At 54.6% G+C, this 15,423-nt stretch overlaps 1 protein-coding gene across 1 annotated transcript; it reads right to left on the reverse strand.

The window, feature by feature from the left end:
• Positions 1-329: 329 nt before the first annotated feature.
• GDI2 (GDP dissociation inhibitor 2) lies at positions 330-15,423 on the reverse strand. The gene is made up of 11 exons (XM_058804905.1): positions 15,250-15,423; positions 7,152-7,259; positions 6,531-6,630; positions 5,605-5,739; positions 4,065-4,263; positions 3,670-3,801; positions 3,179-3,278; positions 2,431-2,602; positions 1,537-1,681; positions 1,271-1,325; positions 330-1,173 (listed from the first exon to the last, which is right to left on the reverse strand). Exons 1-11 carry the CDS (start codon positions 15,292-15,294, stop codon positions 1,018-1,020), a joined length of 1,347 nt encoding a protein of 448 aa, XP_058660888.1. The 5' UTR covers positions 15,295-15,423; the 3' UTR covers positions 330-1,017.

Here is a 15,423-nt window from a genome sequence, read left to right on the forward strand (position 1 = left end):
TGTGGAACCAGGAAATGCTCCCATGAACCAGGAAATGCTCCCGTGGAACCAGGGAATGCCTTCCTGCAGGAAACGCTCCCGTCTCAGCCCTGGCAGGCAGAGATGCTGCAGGGTCTCAGCCTGGAGCTGCTGCTCCCGGAACTGAAGTGAATCAGACCAGAGGCCAGGACTGGTTTCCAGAATTTGGCTTTACTTCGCAGTACAGAAATCATTTGGAGCCTTCAGGAGACACGAGAAGCACAGGCTCTGTCATGCCGATACCGCAGCGCCGTTTGGTCCATCCGAGAAGCCACCGGGGGACAGAAAATACTTCCACATCTTGCCTGCTCTGTAATTTGTTCTCTCAATTTTATTAAGATTAAAACACAAAGGAGCCTGAGGCACAGCTGTGTCCCAACCGATGTAAACGGGTTTAGAAGCTTAAGTGGAGGTTAAGTTCTGTGCCCAGAACGAAGCCAACATTTGCTGCTACAATAGGTGTGGGCTTTGTCCATGATACAACTTTGCCACAGAGTTAAGATTGATGGGAGAGACTTTTAGGGATGCTGTCCACAATAATGGAGTGCTCAGTTTCTATTTTCCTTGATATCAGGTTTGAGTGACATCAGCGTCACATCTACGAGCTCACCAGAAGCACAGGATTGTGAAGGATGTTTTACAAATGATTAAAAAGACAAGGTAAGACACAGCTGTCAATGAGTTATTTCAAATCTGCACCCACGTCTACGTCTGCAAAAATAATAATAATAAGAGTAAGTTCAGTCTGCCTTTCTGCTTACGAGGTTAGTCAGGAATATCAGTCAGGAATTTGCCAGATTCTGGACAGCAGCCCTACTAGAATGAAATAATTAACACATGATATCCAAAAAGGGAACATTACCAGTGCAGTACTCTTCAATCTCTCAGAGATGGGATTACAAAAGCAGGCCTTACAATATTGAATTTCGTACAGTGTTCATTAAGTTCCTTATATATTCATATTAGCCGATTTAAACTTCTCCTAATTAGAGACTCTCATTACTGCTGCTCCTCCTCCCCGTAGATGTCGTTCTTCTTGCGTTTCATCTCCTCGAAGTCGAACTCTGATCCCATCATCCTCTTATAAATATCTTTGATGTCATCACACGTCGTCTCGAAGTGGGTGGTGGCGTCGTAGGTGCGCGAGATGAAGATCTGCAAGCAGAGGCAGAGGCAGAAGCGGCGTTGGAGCCCCGAGCTGGAGCTGCAGCTGGAGCCCATCCCTGCCCAGCCCGGCTCAGCCCTCACTCACCTGGCTCTCGGTTCCCAGGTCGGTCGGTGCAAACAGGTCACTGATGCTCACAAACCTGCACAGGCGAGAAACAGCCTTGGTTTGGTTTGGTTTGGAAGGATGGGTTCAGAGCAGGAGCGGTTCAGTGCAAGGGCAGCGCTCAAAGTGCTGGGCACACTCAGCCCGACCAGCTCTGGGCAGGCTCCAGAGGTCCCAGCGTGGGGACGGGGGCTGGCCGAGGACTCAGTGTCCCCCAGCGTGGGGACAGGGGCTGGCCGAGGACTCACTTCTGCTCAATGGGCTCCAGAAGGTCCAGGGCTGGCTTGATCTCCTTCTCGGGGTCCGCGGTCTCCACGGTGGTGCTGGCGATGGCGATGTACTTGCCCTGCGCTGCCACGTTGTGGGCAGAGGAGATCATGCACACGTAGATATCTGGGGGGACAGGACACAGCTGCAGCCCAAAACCTTCTCCAACCTCATCCCAAAACCTCCTCAGGCTCATCCCAAAACCTCCTCCAGCCCCATCCCAAAACCTTCTCCAACCTCATCCTAAAACCTCCTCCAGCCTCATCCCAAAACCTTCTCCAGCCTCATCCTAAAACCTCCTCCAGCCTCATCCCAAAACCTCCCCAGCCTCATCCCAAAACCTCCCCAGCCTCATCCCAAAACCTCCCCAGCCTCATCCCAAAACCTCCCCAGCCTCATCCCAAAACCTCCCCAGCCTCATCCCAAAACCTCCCCAGCCTCATCCCAAAACTTTCTCCACCCTCATGCCGAAAGCTCCTCACTCCCATCCCAAAACAGTGCCCACATCTCTTCCTGCTGCCCTGACACTTGGCACCCCCTGGGTCATTTGGAGAACCTGCAGTGAGTCCCATCCTCGCCCTGCATGCTCTCATCTCCTGGCTGAGCAGCCTGGACATGGGAGATGCCCAAAACTCAGTTTCCCATGATAGCTCCCAAAATCTGCTGGGATTCCCAGTGCCCTGTTCCAGGCCAGCAGCCCCTCCCCCACCTCTCCCAGTCTGGGCCATTTCCTGCCGCAGGTTCCTCACGAGGTTTTCCAACCACAGCTCCTCCCACGTCCCCTAAGTGCAGCTCAGCCCTGCTGGGCCCCAGCAGCCCCTGGGGCAGGGCAGGAGCTGGCCCTGGCCCTGGCCCAGCTCACCCCCTGCACACACCTGATTTCCGGTTGACCTGGTTCTGTGGAATGATGATCTGGCACGAGTTGGCATCGTTTGTGTTCTTGATGGGGTGGCTGAGGATGCAGATGACCCGGATCACCTGGCCCACCTTGGTCACACGGTCTGACACGTAGCTGGGGTCGCAGATGAGCTGTTTGCAGCGAGCCACCTGAGAGCCAACGGGGAGAATCACCCAGCTCACATCAGAAATGATTCCTCCAGTAACAATTTACCATTTATCCATCTGAAGCCTCCAGGCTGCACACACTCTGGTCTCTAGCACGGACTGTCACCTCTGTTCCCAGCCAGGACACGTCATTCCCACCCCAAGGGACACGTTATCCCACCAGCAAGTGCTCAGCTGTCCCATCAGTGCCCACTCAGCTCCCAAGCTGGCAGCATTCCCAGCTCCATCCAGCCAGGTGGTGCAGAAGCTGCAGGAAGGCCACGTGCCAGCTGTCAGAGCAGCTGAGAGTGCCAAGGGCAGAGCTGGACACGAGGAGCAGCTCCCTCCCTGAATTATTCCCTGCCAGCCCATGGAGACTTCACCCCAGCTCCTGGAGCAGGGGTGCTGAGGGCTCTGCCCATCAGGACATTGTGTGTTCAGCGAGCTGGCACAGGGACAACAGCCCCAGCCCAACGTTTGGCCCTTGGGCTTAGAAAGGGTTTTGTCTCTGTGATCAAACCCAGAAGATGTCAGTTTGAGGGGCACAAGGGGAGCAGGGAGGGAGGGAAGGGTCCGTACCTCCCCCTCAGACTTGACCCCGACCACTTTGCCGTTCTCGATGACGATCTCCTCGATGGGCTTGTTGAGCATGTAGGTGCCTCCATAGATTGCGCTGAGCCTGCAACAGGAAAATCCCTTCAGCACCTCCAGGGCTGCACCTGAGCAGCCCTTCCAGCCCCAGGGGCTGCTCCTCTTGGATAAACCCCTCCTCAGACTTAAACCTCCTCAAAACCCTCTGCTTAAACACAAGGGATAAACACTCTGCCAACAGCATCCCTCAGCAAATCCAGAGGTGAACAAACCCGCAGAGAAAGAATCTCACGCGGAGGAACCATCTCTTAATTAAGTGAAAGAACCATTAAGGAGCACAGCATGTTGTGCAGCAGCACATTCTGGAAGCTCAGTGACTCCACACATCCAGCTCCACTGCACAGCCCACTGGAGGAAACCCAGAGTGCAAGCCAAGTGCAAGCCAAGTGCAAACCAAGTGCAAGCCAAGTGCAGCTCACCTTGCAAATCCCTGGGGCAGCTCTCCAAGGCCATACAGGGGGTACAGGTAGGGGCTCTTCCCGTACCGAGCCAGGGACTCGCTGTACAGCTTGATCCTGTTGATTGTTTCTTGGCAGGGTTGATCTAGATAGCTGGGAAGGACAGTGACACCATTTGGGATGTTCCCAAGGCAGCACTTCCAGCAGAACACACCCAGAGAGCAAACTCTGCCTTCCCATGACGCTTCCTTCCCCACCCTGCAGCTGCTCCTGGCACTGCTTCCCTGGCAGTTCCTTTAAGGAGCACTCGGTGGCACAAGTTTTACCCAGGAACCCTCCATGTTTAAAATAACCAATCAATCCCATAATAACCCCAAACCCTGGGATTTGGGGAGCAGCTGAGCCCTCCCACTTACTCATCGGTCCTGTAGAGAGCGAGGGCATGGCCTGTGAAGTCAATGACATCCTGGCCCAGGTCAAACTTCTTGTACACATCCCTCATGGTGGTTTTCTTGGGGTCCACGCCCTCGAAGGTCCGCGGGTCGTTCTCGTCAAAGTTGGCCACGTACACCAGGAACTTCCTGAAGCGGCGCTTCTCAAACAGACCCATCAAACCTGAAACGGGGTGGGAGAGCTCAGAACCAGGAGTTTGGTAGAATTCAGAATCGGGGCTTGTGAGAATTCAGCAGAACCAGGGGTTTGGTAGAGTTCAGAACCAGGGGTTTGGTAGAGTTCAGAACCAGGGGTTTGGTAGAGTTCAGAACCAGGGGTTGTGAGAATTCAGAACCAGGGATCTGTGAGAATTCAGAACCAGGGATCTGTGAGAATTCAGAACCAGGGATCTGTGAGAATTCAGAACCAGGGATCTGTGAGAATTCAGATCCCTCAGTGACTTTTGTGCCTTTCCCATTTCAGCAGTGGGTAGGAACCCCTGAGTGTTCAAACAAGGAATGGTTTGGGTTGGAAGGGACCTTAAAGGGCCTTAGTTCCTGTGGCAGGGACACCTCCCATTGTTGTCCCAGGTTGCTCCAAGTCCAGCCTGGCCTTAGATGCTGCAGGGATCCATCCAGGGCAGCCCCAGCTGCTCTGGCAATTCCAGCCCAGCTCCTCCCCACCCTCCCAGCCAGGAATTCCTTCCCCAGATCCTGTCTAACCCTGCCCTCCTTCAGCCTGAGGCCATTCCCCTTTGTCCTGTCCCTCAAACCCCAAACATGAGGCTGGACAAGGCTCCATTTCTGCACTTGAGCTCTCCACAAACTGCAGAAGCAAGACTGGAAACATGAGGGCAGTGCAGCACCTCCACTCCTGCCAGGATGAGTGTCCTGGAGACCACACATGAGATGTGGCCAAAGTGAAGGAATTCCTGGTTCCTTCAGCACACAGGGACATCTGCCATGAGGAAGGCTCAGCCCTGCAGATCTGGGATCAACTGCAGGAGTCACTTCATCAGAAGATGTTTCAGAGGTGCTGCTGAACACATCCCATGCCTGCAGCTCATGGAATGCCCTCTAGAGCCTAATGGATTCCACCAAACTGTTATTAGCTTTATTTGAGCAGTGAGATCTAAGCAGGCACCAATTAAGGTTTGAGGTGCCACAGGTCAGAATTAGTCATTCCAATTTGCCTGCAATGTTTTTCACACACACAATTCCAACAAGGACATGACAGCAAATATTTATGGCAGAGGTGGGAGATGAGCCCCAGATGGAACCTCCTGGGGAAGGAAAACACTGCCAGGCTCTCAGCAGAACCTCACTGAACGGGCAGCTCGGAAGCTCCGAGAAAACAGCGCTCAGCAAACCCAAGGCTCACAGCAAGGGGGGTCTGAAGGCAAAGAGGTGCAGGAGAGCCCTGAGGATGCTCCTTAAAGCATGAGGAGCATCAAGGATATCCCAAGGGATGGGTTTGCCTCTGTTTAGGGAATTCAAAGGGAACAGAAAAGGTGCAGCTACTCACTGGAGGCCAAAGCTTCTGCCTCAGTGGAAGGAACTTTGTAGATCTTTCCTCCCTTGTAGACGAAGCTGCCCTCGATCACCTTGAAGTCCAAGTAACGAGTGACTTCTGTGTAGAGCAGCATCTTTACCAACTGACCTGCAGGGGAAGGGGTTTGGCACAGTCACACACAGACACAGCAGCTCCCACGGCAACAAACCCTTCCCGTGCTCAATTCCCTCTGCAGGCTGGACAGGTTGGGACTAAAGCACCCAGCCTTGGCTGGGATCCATCTGTTCTTCCACTGCAGCAGCCCTGAGCCAGGCACTGCCCTGTCCGTCCGTCTGTCCATCCATCCATCCCTCCATCCACCCATCATCCATCCATCCATCCATCAATCCATCCATCCATCCATCCATCCATCCATCCATCCATCCACCCATCATCCATCCATCCATCATCCATCCATCCATCCATCATCCATTCATCATCCATCCATCCATCATCCATCCATCCCTGTCCATCCATCCATCTGTCCCTGTCCATCCATCCATCCATCCATCCATCCATCCCTGTCCATCCATCCATCCATCCCTCCATCATCCCTCCATCCATCCATCCATCCATCCATCCATCCATCCATCCATCCATCCATCCATCCATCCCTGTCCATCCATCCATCCGTCCCTGTCCATCCATCCATCCATCCATCCATCCATCCATCCATCCATCCATCCATCCATCCATCATCCATCCCTGGTGCTCCAGGATGGGATTCCAGCAGCCAGGGCTGGTTTTAGGCCCTGCACTGGGAACCCTTCACTAATAAGGGGTTTGCTCTGGCCCAGTCCAGCACTGGAGCACACGGATCAAAGGATGAGGATTTCAGGATTGGCAGTTCCTGTCCTATTCCAGCACCCAGGAGTATCTGGGAGCTCAGGGTCACTCACCATTAGCCATAAGGAATTTAGGAATGAGGTCCACGTTCCAGTCTCTTCCCCGCCCCATAGATTCTGGTGGAGTTCCCGGGAGATTAAACCTTTTGTAGAGCTTTGGAGAGAGAATACAGAACTTATTATAGCCCAGGAAATCTGTCTGGGTGTCATTTCTCCCACACAAGGACACACTTTCCACGCCCACAGCTCCAGGCTGAACAGAAGCTCTTCAGTTTGAGCTCCAATCTGAGTTTGGAGCACACAAACACATCCAGTGAGTTGTCACAGGAAGAAGCAGGCAGTGTAATTCTGCTCATCCAGGCTTTGGGGATTTATGATGGACTGTTTAATGGCATTTCTTAGTCCAATTTACAATTTAGCTGCAGAGTTTTAACAGCCAGCTCTAACAGCTCTGAACGCTCTGTGCTCGGATTTGCTGGGATTCCAAGTGGGAATTACAGGAAACAAGCACAACCCTCCAACTCCAAACACCCCACACTGGCATCTTCCCCACTGCTGAGGAAGTGCCATAAACCTTCCTTACCCAAAGGAAATCCTCAGAGTCATTAATTTGAAGCCCCCCCAAGGCCAAGTGGGATGCCAGGAAGGACACAAGGATGGGTCTGTCACACTTACATCTTCCAGGGGTGTAATGGAAGCACTTTCCCCTCCATAGTACGAGTTCCGATCCATGTGAAGGACTTTCTTTCCATTCACTGACATAATCCCGGAGAGGATGCATTCCTGCAGGGAGGAAAGGATGCAAGGGACGGGTCAGCTGCACTGGAGCCTCCTCCTTCCCATTTTCCCTAACTGCACGTTCAGACAGCTCCATTGCAGCTGCACAGCCCTCTGCAAACACGCACAGCAGCTGCCTCGTTCCAGAATTCAGGCACCTCCTGGAGGCAGATTAACCTCTGAATAAATTTATTGTCTGCTCTGGGCAAGCCAAGCAAGAGGTCAGAGACTGTGTGTAGGTTGGATCCCTGCACAACCACCACCTATCAGGGCTTCCCTGAGGAAATTTTTGGGAATTCCATGCATTGGAGCCAAAGGATAATCTGTCCTCTAAGGCACCAGGTGTCAGTTTAAGGGTGTGCACACAGAGGCAGCAGGAGAATGAAATCTTACCTGGACTTCAATCAGTCTCCTCAGAACTTCAATTATTAATATTTGCCACACTGGGACACTCAGGATAATCACCAGCTTCTCTCAGAGAGCAGCATAAAGAATAAATGAAGGCATTTGGGTGCTTTACCAGCTCAGCTTTGCTCTCCTTGCTCTGTGCCCCCCGAGGAGCAGCAGATCAGCTGCTGTGTGTGACTGCAGAGCACACAGAGCACACACAGGCTGCAGGACCAGCTCAGCCCCTGCACAGCTAAATCCCCATTAAAACACAACTCTGCACCGGCGCTGGCACTCCCCGGCCAAGGAGCTTAACAAAAACTCCAATGTCTGTGTGCTTAGGACAGCTTATCTTGGAGGGTTTCCTGATCTTGCTCTGCCTCAGCTCCCTGCAGCAGCTGAGCTCCCATTCCTCACCAGGATCTCTCTGGTAGGTCCTGGCCACATCTCACATGGTGGCTGGGGCTTGCTGGAGGGGGCTTGGAGCCCTGCTCCAGTGCAAGGTGCCCCAGCCGTGGCAGGGTGGTTTTTCAGGTCTCTCCACCCAAACCATTGCAAATCTTTCATGCAGTGTGAAACCCCCACCCAGCTGCTGAGATGCCAGCCCTGCACATCTGCCAGGACTCGTGCAGGCAGGCTGGCCCTCCTGCAGATCTATGTCCCCAGGAGACCTTTCCTGTTTGCTCCACAAGCCCCTCAGGCAGGACTCCCCTCCTGTGGCACTTCCCCCTCCTGTGGAGCACACGAGGTTCATTTCCAGCTCCAGCCTGACCAGTGCAGGTGTCAGGCGGGAAAACCACAAACACCAGGAGTTCCCACTGCGGATTGTTTGTGTAAATCCTGACTGCAGTCAATCCTGGCTGTAAAGGAAGCTGTAAAATCAACTTCAGCAGCTCTCAGGGGTTGTTTTGTTCTAAGGTCAGACATCTGCAGGTGCAGGGATCGCTGGCTGAGGATTTGCTGTGCTGCTGCTTCCAGGTGGCACTGCAAAAACCTTCTCTGTTGGGACAGCAGGGCAGTGCAGGCCAGTCTGTCACCCACCAGGATGTCACCACAATCCAGCCAAGGACCTGAGGAGCAAAGCCTCACACACAGCAAGGATACTCTGAATTCAGTGCCTGAAGTCAGGGAAGATTTCCAGCACGGTGCCCACAAGGCTTCATCATCACCACGTGGACTGTGAGTAGTGAGCCACAGTGCTTCCACAAAAGCTCCTTCCTTCCACGGTACCATCCTTCCAAGGATCCTACAAGGTCCCTCCTTTTTTCCCCACGGGCTGGAGCAAGCAGAGATCCTCCCGGCACATACAGCTGCACCGAACCCCGTGCGAAGTCATTACTCAAAGCCTACACCGCTGAGTAACCACAGGAGTAAAAGTGGCTCCAGCGTTAATGATTAACCACACCCGAGGCAGGACTGCCACACCACGGGCCTCATCGCTGAGCAGTTACATTGACAGAGCTCTGTGCTGGACTCCCTGCTCTGCCCTGTGATTTATCCCTGGAACATCTCCCACAGCCCTGGCTCACCAGCCCGGCCAGATGGTGGCACGGGGCTGCGAGTGTCCATGCTGGAGCTGAGCCACAAGGAAGCCAACCAGGGTTTCACGACTAAATCAGCACCAAAGGGAGGGAGGGAGCTCAGGAAAAGCTGCACAAGCCACGTCCACTGATGTGGATGTCAGCTGATCTCAGTCACCCACTTAACCTCAAAGCATTCCTTGCTCTGTGCTCCCAGAAGAGGAGTGTGCACCCCTTGGAGTGAATGGGGGCACCAGCAGAAGAAACAAGAGGCCTTAAGCTCCTCTCCACTGTCACCCATTGGGCAGGGCTGTGGGACTGGGGTGGAGCTCTTACCCTGCTGTTCAACCCAAGGCTCACCGAGCACTCTGAAATCCTGCCCAGCCCTTTCAGGCCACTTCCCCGTGCAGCCACGATGGCCATGAAGCTGCACAATGGATTTATCCTCCCAGCTCAGCAATTCCTGTGGATGCAGCGCTGGCTGTGGGACTGGGAAGCGCTGGATGTGTGACGCTGTCATTCGGGTCAGGGAGCGAGGAAAACAAACGGCCTGTGCTGATAAGGGAGGGCTGGGGACAGTTTGGAGTGCAAATAAAAAGGGGAAGTGTCACAGTTCAAATCTCTGCATTTTCTGCTCGTTTATAAACGTCACCACCACCAAACAGAACAGGGGGCAGCTGCTGACAGCAGCAGCAGGACACAGCAGGGAGAGCCCCGGGTATCCAGATCCAACAGAAGCCATGCAAATTGCAGTCACGCTGCCACTACAGTGCTCTGCCTCGGCCAGTTCAGGTTACCAGCTCCCGGGAGCTCACTGGGCTGCTGAATGAACGATCTGAGCTGCTGCAAATGGCCAGGGAACCAGGGAGAAACCAGCACCGCAATGTGGGGACAGCACATCCACTGGGAGTCCATGGAAATAAAAATAAGGAGTGACTTGGAGGTGTTGGTGTTTCCATGCTTGCTTAAGACCATGAGCTCCTCCCTGGAGACAGGAGCTGTTCATGGCCAGCCCCCGTGCATGCAGAGGCCTTGAGGAACGGAGGGAAGCGAGGAGGTTTCCGTGGATTTCCTCCAAGTAGGGCGGCAGTTCAGCAAGGCTCAGACAGCCCGATGGAAACTGGAGCCAGGGCTGTTCCCGTACCAGCGCCGAGGGGAGGATTGGGCACCGAGCAAAATCCCCTCAGCCTCGGGAGCGGCTCTGGCACCGCCAGGCGCGTTCTTCGAAAGGCAGGGAGGGCTGGCCGTGCCCAGGGACAGGCACACATGGCTGGGCTGGGCTGGGACCTCCGGAGATCCCTGCTCCAGCCTGGGCAGGGTCACCTGGGCAGTGACACCGGCAATTCCAGCTCTCACAGCCTGACCCATCCGACACCTGCCAGAACAACTCCTGCTCATCCTACACCTGTAAACACAACTCCTGCCCATCCTACACCTGCACAAACAGCTCCAGCCCATCCTACACCTGCACAAACAGCTCCTGCTCATCCTACACCTGTAAACACAACTCCTGCCCATCCTACACCTGCACAAACAGCTCCAGCCCATCCTACACCTGCACAAACAGCTCCTGCTCATCCTACACCTGTAAACACAACTCCTGCCCATCCTACACCTGCACAAACAGCTCCTGCCCATCCTACACCTGCACAAACAGCCCCTGCTCATCCTACACCTGTAAACACAACTCCTGCCCATCCTACACCTGCACAAACAGCTCCTGCCCATCCTACACCTGCACAAACAGCTCCTGCTCATCCTACACCTGTAAACACAACTCCTGCCCATCCTACACCTGCACAAACAGCTCCTGCTCATCCTACACCTGCACAAACAGCTCCTGCTCATCCTACACCTGCACAAACAACTCCTGCTCATCCCACACCTCCCAGAACAACTCCTGCCCATCCTACACCTGCACAAACTCCTGCCCATCCTACACCTGCACAAACTCCTGCCCATCCTACACCTGCACAAACAGCTCCTGCCCATCCTACACCTGCACAAACAGCTCCTGCCCATCCTACACCTGCACAAACAGCTCCTGCTCATCCTACACCTGCACAAACAGCTCCTGCCCATCCTACACCTGCACAAACTCCTGCCCATCCTACACATGCACAAACTCCTGCCCATCCTACACCTGCACAAACAGCTCCTGCCCATCCTACACCTGCACAAACAGCTCCTGCTCATCCTACACCTGCACAAACAGCTCCTCACCACACTGCAACAATGCCCTCTGCTACCAAAGCACAGACAGACTCCAGCTTTCCCCATCAAAGGGAGGGCTTTTCCTCCTAAGCCATTGCTCCACCTCAAAGGAAGAGCCGTGGAAGGAATGAAAGCAGCTGGGACAGTTGGGCGTCCCCTGCAGCAGATGCTCCCACATGGGCCTCACAGTCACTCTGAGGCTCTTCAGGCCACACAGCCTGGGCCTGTAGGAATAAATACATCCTGAACCAATGAGTGTGGCTCCTCTGCTCCCACAGAAAGTGAATCTGTATCTCTGAGGTGGATTTGAATAGCTTTACCATGGGGAGGCAGCTGGCAGGTAAGCAGCTTAGCTCAGCCTGCAAAGAGTGAAACCTCAGCAGGAACGGAGCATTCCCCTACTGGGGCTCAACTGGGAGGGTTCAATTATCCCAGAATCCATGGAAAATAACTCTGCAGAGGCAGGGAGGGCAGACAACAGAGCCCGTGCCCAGGCACAACATCCCACTCTGACATAACCACCGAGGAAGCAGTGAGCCACTCCCACAGCAGAGGTGGGAATCACGGTGGGCTGGGAAATTCTGTGAACTGAAAAGAGAGGTGAGAAAATCCAGCCACGAGGAGCTCTCCAGTGTGTGACCACTGCACCAGATTAAAAACCAGTCTGGGCAGTAGGGCTGCAGGAAGATGATCCCTAATCTGGCACACATGATGCACACAGAAAGCCTAAGACAAGGACCTTAAAGCTATTAAAGCTCCAGCAGCCTGGAAAAGCCATTCCCAGCAGGAATGAGGCAGCTGGAAGATCTACCAGCTCTGATGCAGCTCTCACTTCATCCACAGCGATCCAGGCAGAGGGAGCAGGAGCAGCCATGGAGTTCTGGAAGTCTGAGGGACTGTATCAGCAATAATTCAGGATTATTTTTCCCCACAGGGCTAAGACACATCTCTATGAGCTGGCACTGCAATGGGGTCTCTGATTAGCACACAAGGGAAAAGCTGAAATAGCTGGAGTGCCAGTAATCCCAGTCCTAAAGCTGCCTTTAGCCCTTCATTACTGCTGAGGAAGAGATTAACACCTGAAATATTCATGTTGCACTTCCAGATCCATCCCAGTGGAATTCACACAGCACCCAGTGGCCCCACAGACCCAACCAGAATGACCACTACAATGGATTTATTTGTGCTCTTTTACAAAGCTCCAACCACTCATTCTTCCTCTTTAAACCAACAATCGAACTTTCCCTTTGGCAAAAGAAAAAAATCCTTCAGATCAGCAGCAGAGACACAACCTCAGAGCCACAACAGGGGCCTGAAGGGCTCCAGCAGCAAATCCAGGAGCAGCCTGACCACCAGAACTTCTGTGACAGCTGCTCTGGAAAAGGAAAGGAACAACTGGATGTGTTTCCAGCTCCTTCTCCTCAGGTACCACAGGTACCAGATCCTTTTCCACTGCTACCACAGCTGTGCAGGAGGGTCCTCCAGGCCAGCCTGACCCAGCTCTGCTGTGACACCATCACAATGGCTGAGCCAGCAGCAGGAATTCTGGGATGGCTGCACCAGCACCTCTGCTTTCCATTCTTTTCCACATGAGCTGCTCAAGACCAGACGAAGCCCACCCTAATTGGTATTTCAGAGGCAAAGCCAGCACACCAGCAGCAAAATCCGAGCTCCTGGATATTCCCAGGCTCTGCAGTTTGGTCAGCACACCTTAAAATTCGGCCCTAATTTATTCCTTTTAACTCAACCGCTGCTCATTAGCAGGAGCTTGTCTTAAAAGTGATTTCACAAGAGGCCTTTTGTCAAATTTACACTGGCATTTGTCAGTTTGAGATTAAGCCCTGCAGTTCACCAACTTGATACCCCGCTCACACTAAAGCATAAATTAACATTTTAATGCAGCTCCGATCTATTGGAGGCCCCTTCACTAGAAGCTCATTATATTTCACCTCCCCAAAAGTGCCTTTCCCTGCTTGGCTGGGCTGGGCCAGGCTTTAGGACAGGCTCCAGCTTTCCCTATCAAGGGGAAGAAGCTTTTTCCTCCTAAACCATTGCTCCTCCTCAAAGGAGAGCCTGGAAAGGAATGAAAGCAGCTGGGACAGTTGGGTGTCCCCTGGAGCATATGGACACACACCTTACACCTTCCCTTGTGCCACACCCCAGGTACACCTTACACCTTCCCTTACCCCTTCCCTTTGTGCCACGTCCCAGCTGTGTCACCCCTCTCCCCAACGCCAAAAGAGGGGGATAGTAGGGATGATAACCCAGCTGTGCCTCCCCTGGGGTCCTGTGTCAGCCCCACCAATCACAGCACCCAAACCACGCCTGGATTTCAATTTAATCTCCATCCCAGGGGAAGTGGGGGAACCCCACTGGGCCAACCCCAAAGAGATCCCTTTGTCCGGCCACCTCTCCCCACCAACAGGAGGGAACAAAAGCAGGAAAGGCCACTTGCACAAGGAGGAAAACCTTTCCACCATATTGGATTTTCTTCCCCCTTCCCCAAACAATGCCTCGCATTTGGAACCTGCAATCCGCCCTCCCGTGGCATCTCCCGGCCCCCAGGAAGGCAGGAACGGGCAGAAATCCCCCTGCAAACCTCCCTGGCAGCGGCACTGCCATGTTTTTTTTCCCCAGGGCTGCCTGCGGCGCGGGCTGCATCCTCCACAATAGGACAAAGCCCCACCAGGGCTCGTCCCCCTCCCTCCGCCGCACCCCATCAGCTGTCAGCTCTCCTCAGGGATCACCGGGATGCAGCCACATCGCAGGAAAGGGGATTTTTTTTGGAGGGGGGAATAAGGGAAATTTGACAGGCTCGCCAGCCTCCCATCCCCCTCCTGCTGCAGTCAGGGCTGGATGGAGCCGAAGGCTGCAAAGGCGGAGCGGGAATGGGGATGGAGGGGGGGGACAACCACGGCTGCCTCCACCCTGCACGGACCTGCAGCCACGTTAGGGTTGGGGTACGGGGATAAGGGGGAAGGGATGCGTGAATGGAAAAAAATAAGGTAATAATTAAAAAATAAATGAAAGGCAACAAATGCCCGTCGGCGTTTTATTGTCCGAGTCTCCCCACGCCCTCCCTCCGCAAAACAACCGCATTTCCTGGGGCCCCCTGGGAGCGGCGGGGATCGGGGACGGGGATATCCAAACACGAGGAGCTCTTATAAAAAATATATATATATAAAAATCATATAAAAACCCCACCCGGGGGTCCAGTTAGGGATGGGGAGAAGGATCCAGGGTGGGGATTGGAGCTGCGGGGTGCTGTGAGAGTTAACGATGGGGAAATGAGGCAGGGGTCCCCCGGTGGGGTCACACGCACCAGACCCCCGGGTAATGCTGAGGGGCGGAGGGGGAGGATCCCAGGCTGGGCTGGAGATGAATGGGAAAGGATCCAGGGTGGGGGTGGGACTGAAGCCGAGGGGGTGCTGAGATAATTAATGACAGGGGAAAGCACCCAGGGGTCCCCCAGGGGGTCACATACACCAGATCCCCAGTAATTTTAGGGATAAGGACAGGGGGAAGAATCCAGACAGAGGCGGGGGGGCTACGATGGACAGGTGACAGCTGAAGAACACGGCCTGAATGGGGCGAGTGGGGTGAGAATCAGGTGAGAGCCCGGGGAGGGCACCGCACACCCTGGGGGAGGGGATAAAGCCCCGAGCGCCCCAGGCCGTGGGGGGCTCACACCCAGCCTGGGGGGGATGATCAGGTGATAGACGGGCAAAGGACAGCGGCGCCGGGGTGGGTGAGAGCTGGGGAAGGGGGTCAGCCGCAGGAGCCGGGGGATGGCGGAGGGGGGGCGGCGGGGCGGGGCAGGGCGGCGGCCGCCCGCAGCAGGCCCGAGGCGCGAGCGGGCGGCGGCTGCTCCTCACCGTGAGGCCGGTGCCCAGCACGATCACGTCGTACTCCTCATTCATGGCGGCGCGCGGTGTCTCGGGGGTCTCTCGGCCGGGGCTGAGGCGAACCGGGCGCTACGCGGGGGCCGCGGGAGCGCGAGAAAATGGAGCCGCCGCCGTGAGGGGACCGCGCCGGGAGGGGCGGGGCCG

Source organism: Ammospiza caudacuta, chromosome 5, assembly GCF_027887145.1.
Source record: "Ammospiza caudacuta isolate bAmmCau1 chromosome 5, bAmmCau1.pri, whole genome shotgun sequence".
Lineage (NCBI taxonomy): Eukaryota > Metazoa > Chordata > Aves > Passeriformes > Passerellidae > Ammospiza > Ammospiza caudacuta.

Coding starts and splice junctions, on each gene's coding strand:
- GDI2 (XM_058804905.1), bottom strand. CDS start 15,294: ATGAATGAGGAGTACGACGTGATCGTGCTGGGCACCGGCCTCACG. Junction 6,631..7,151: donor CCATTACACCCCTGGAAGAT/GTAAGTGTGACA, acceptor CTCTCTCCAAAG/CTCTACAAAAGGTTTAATCT. Junction 2,603..3,178: donor GGGTCAAGTCTGAGGGGGAG/GTACGGACCCTT, acceptor GTTGGCTCTCAG/GTGGCTCGCTGCAAACAGCT.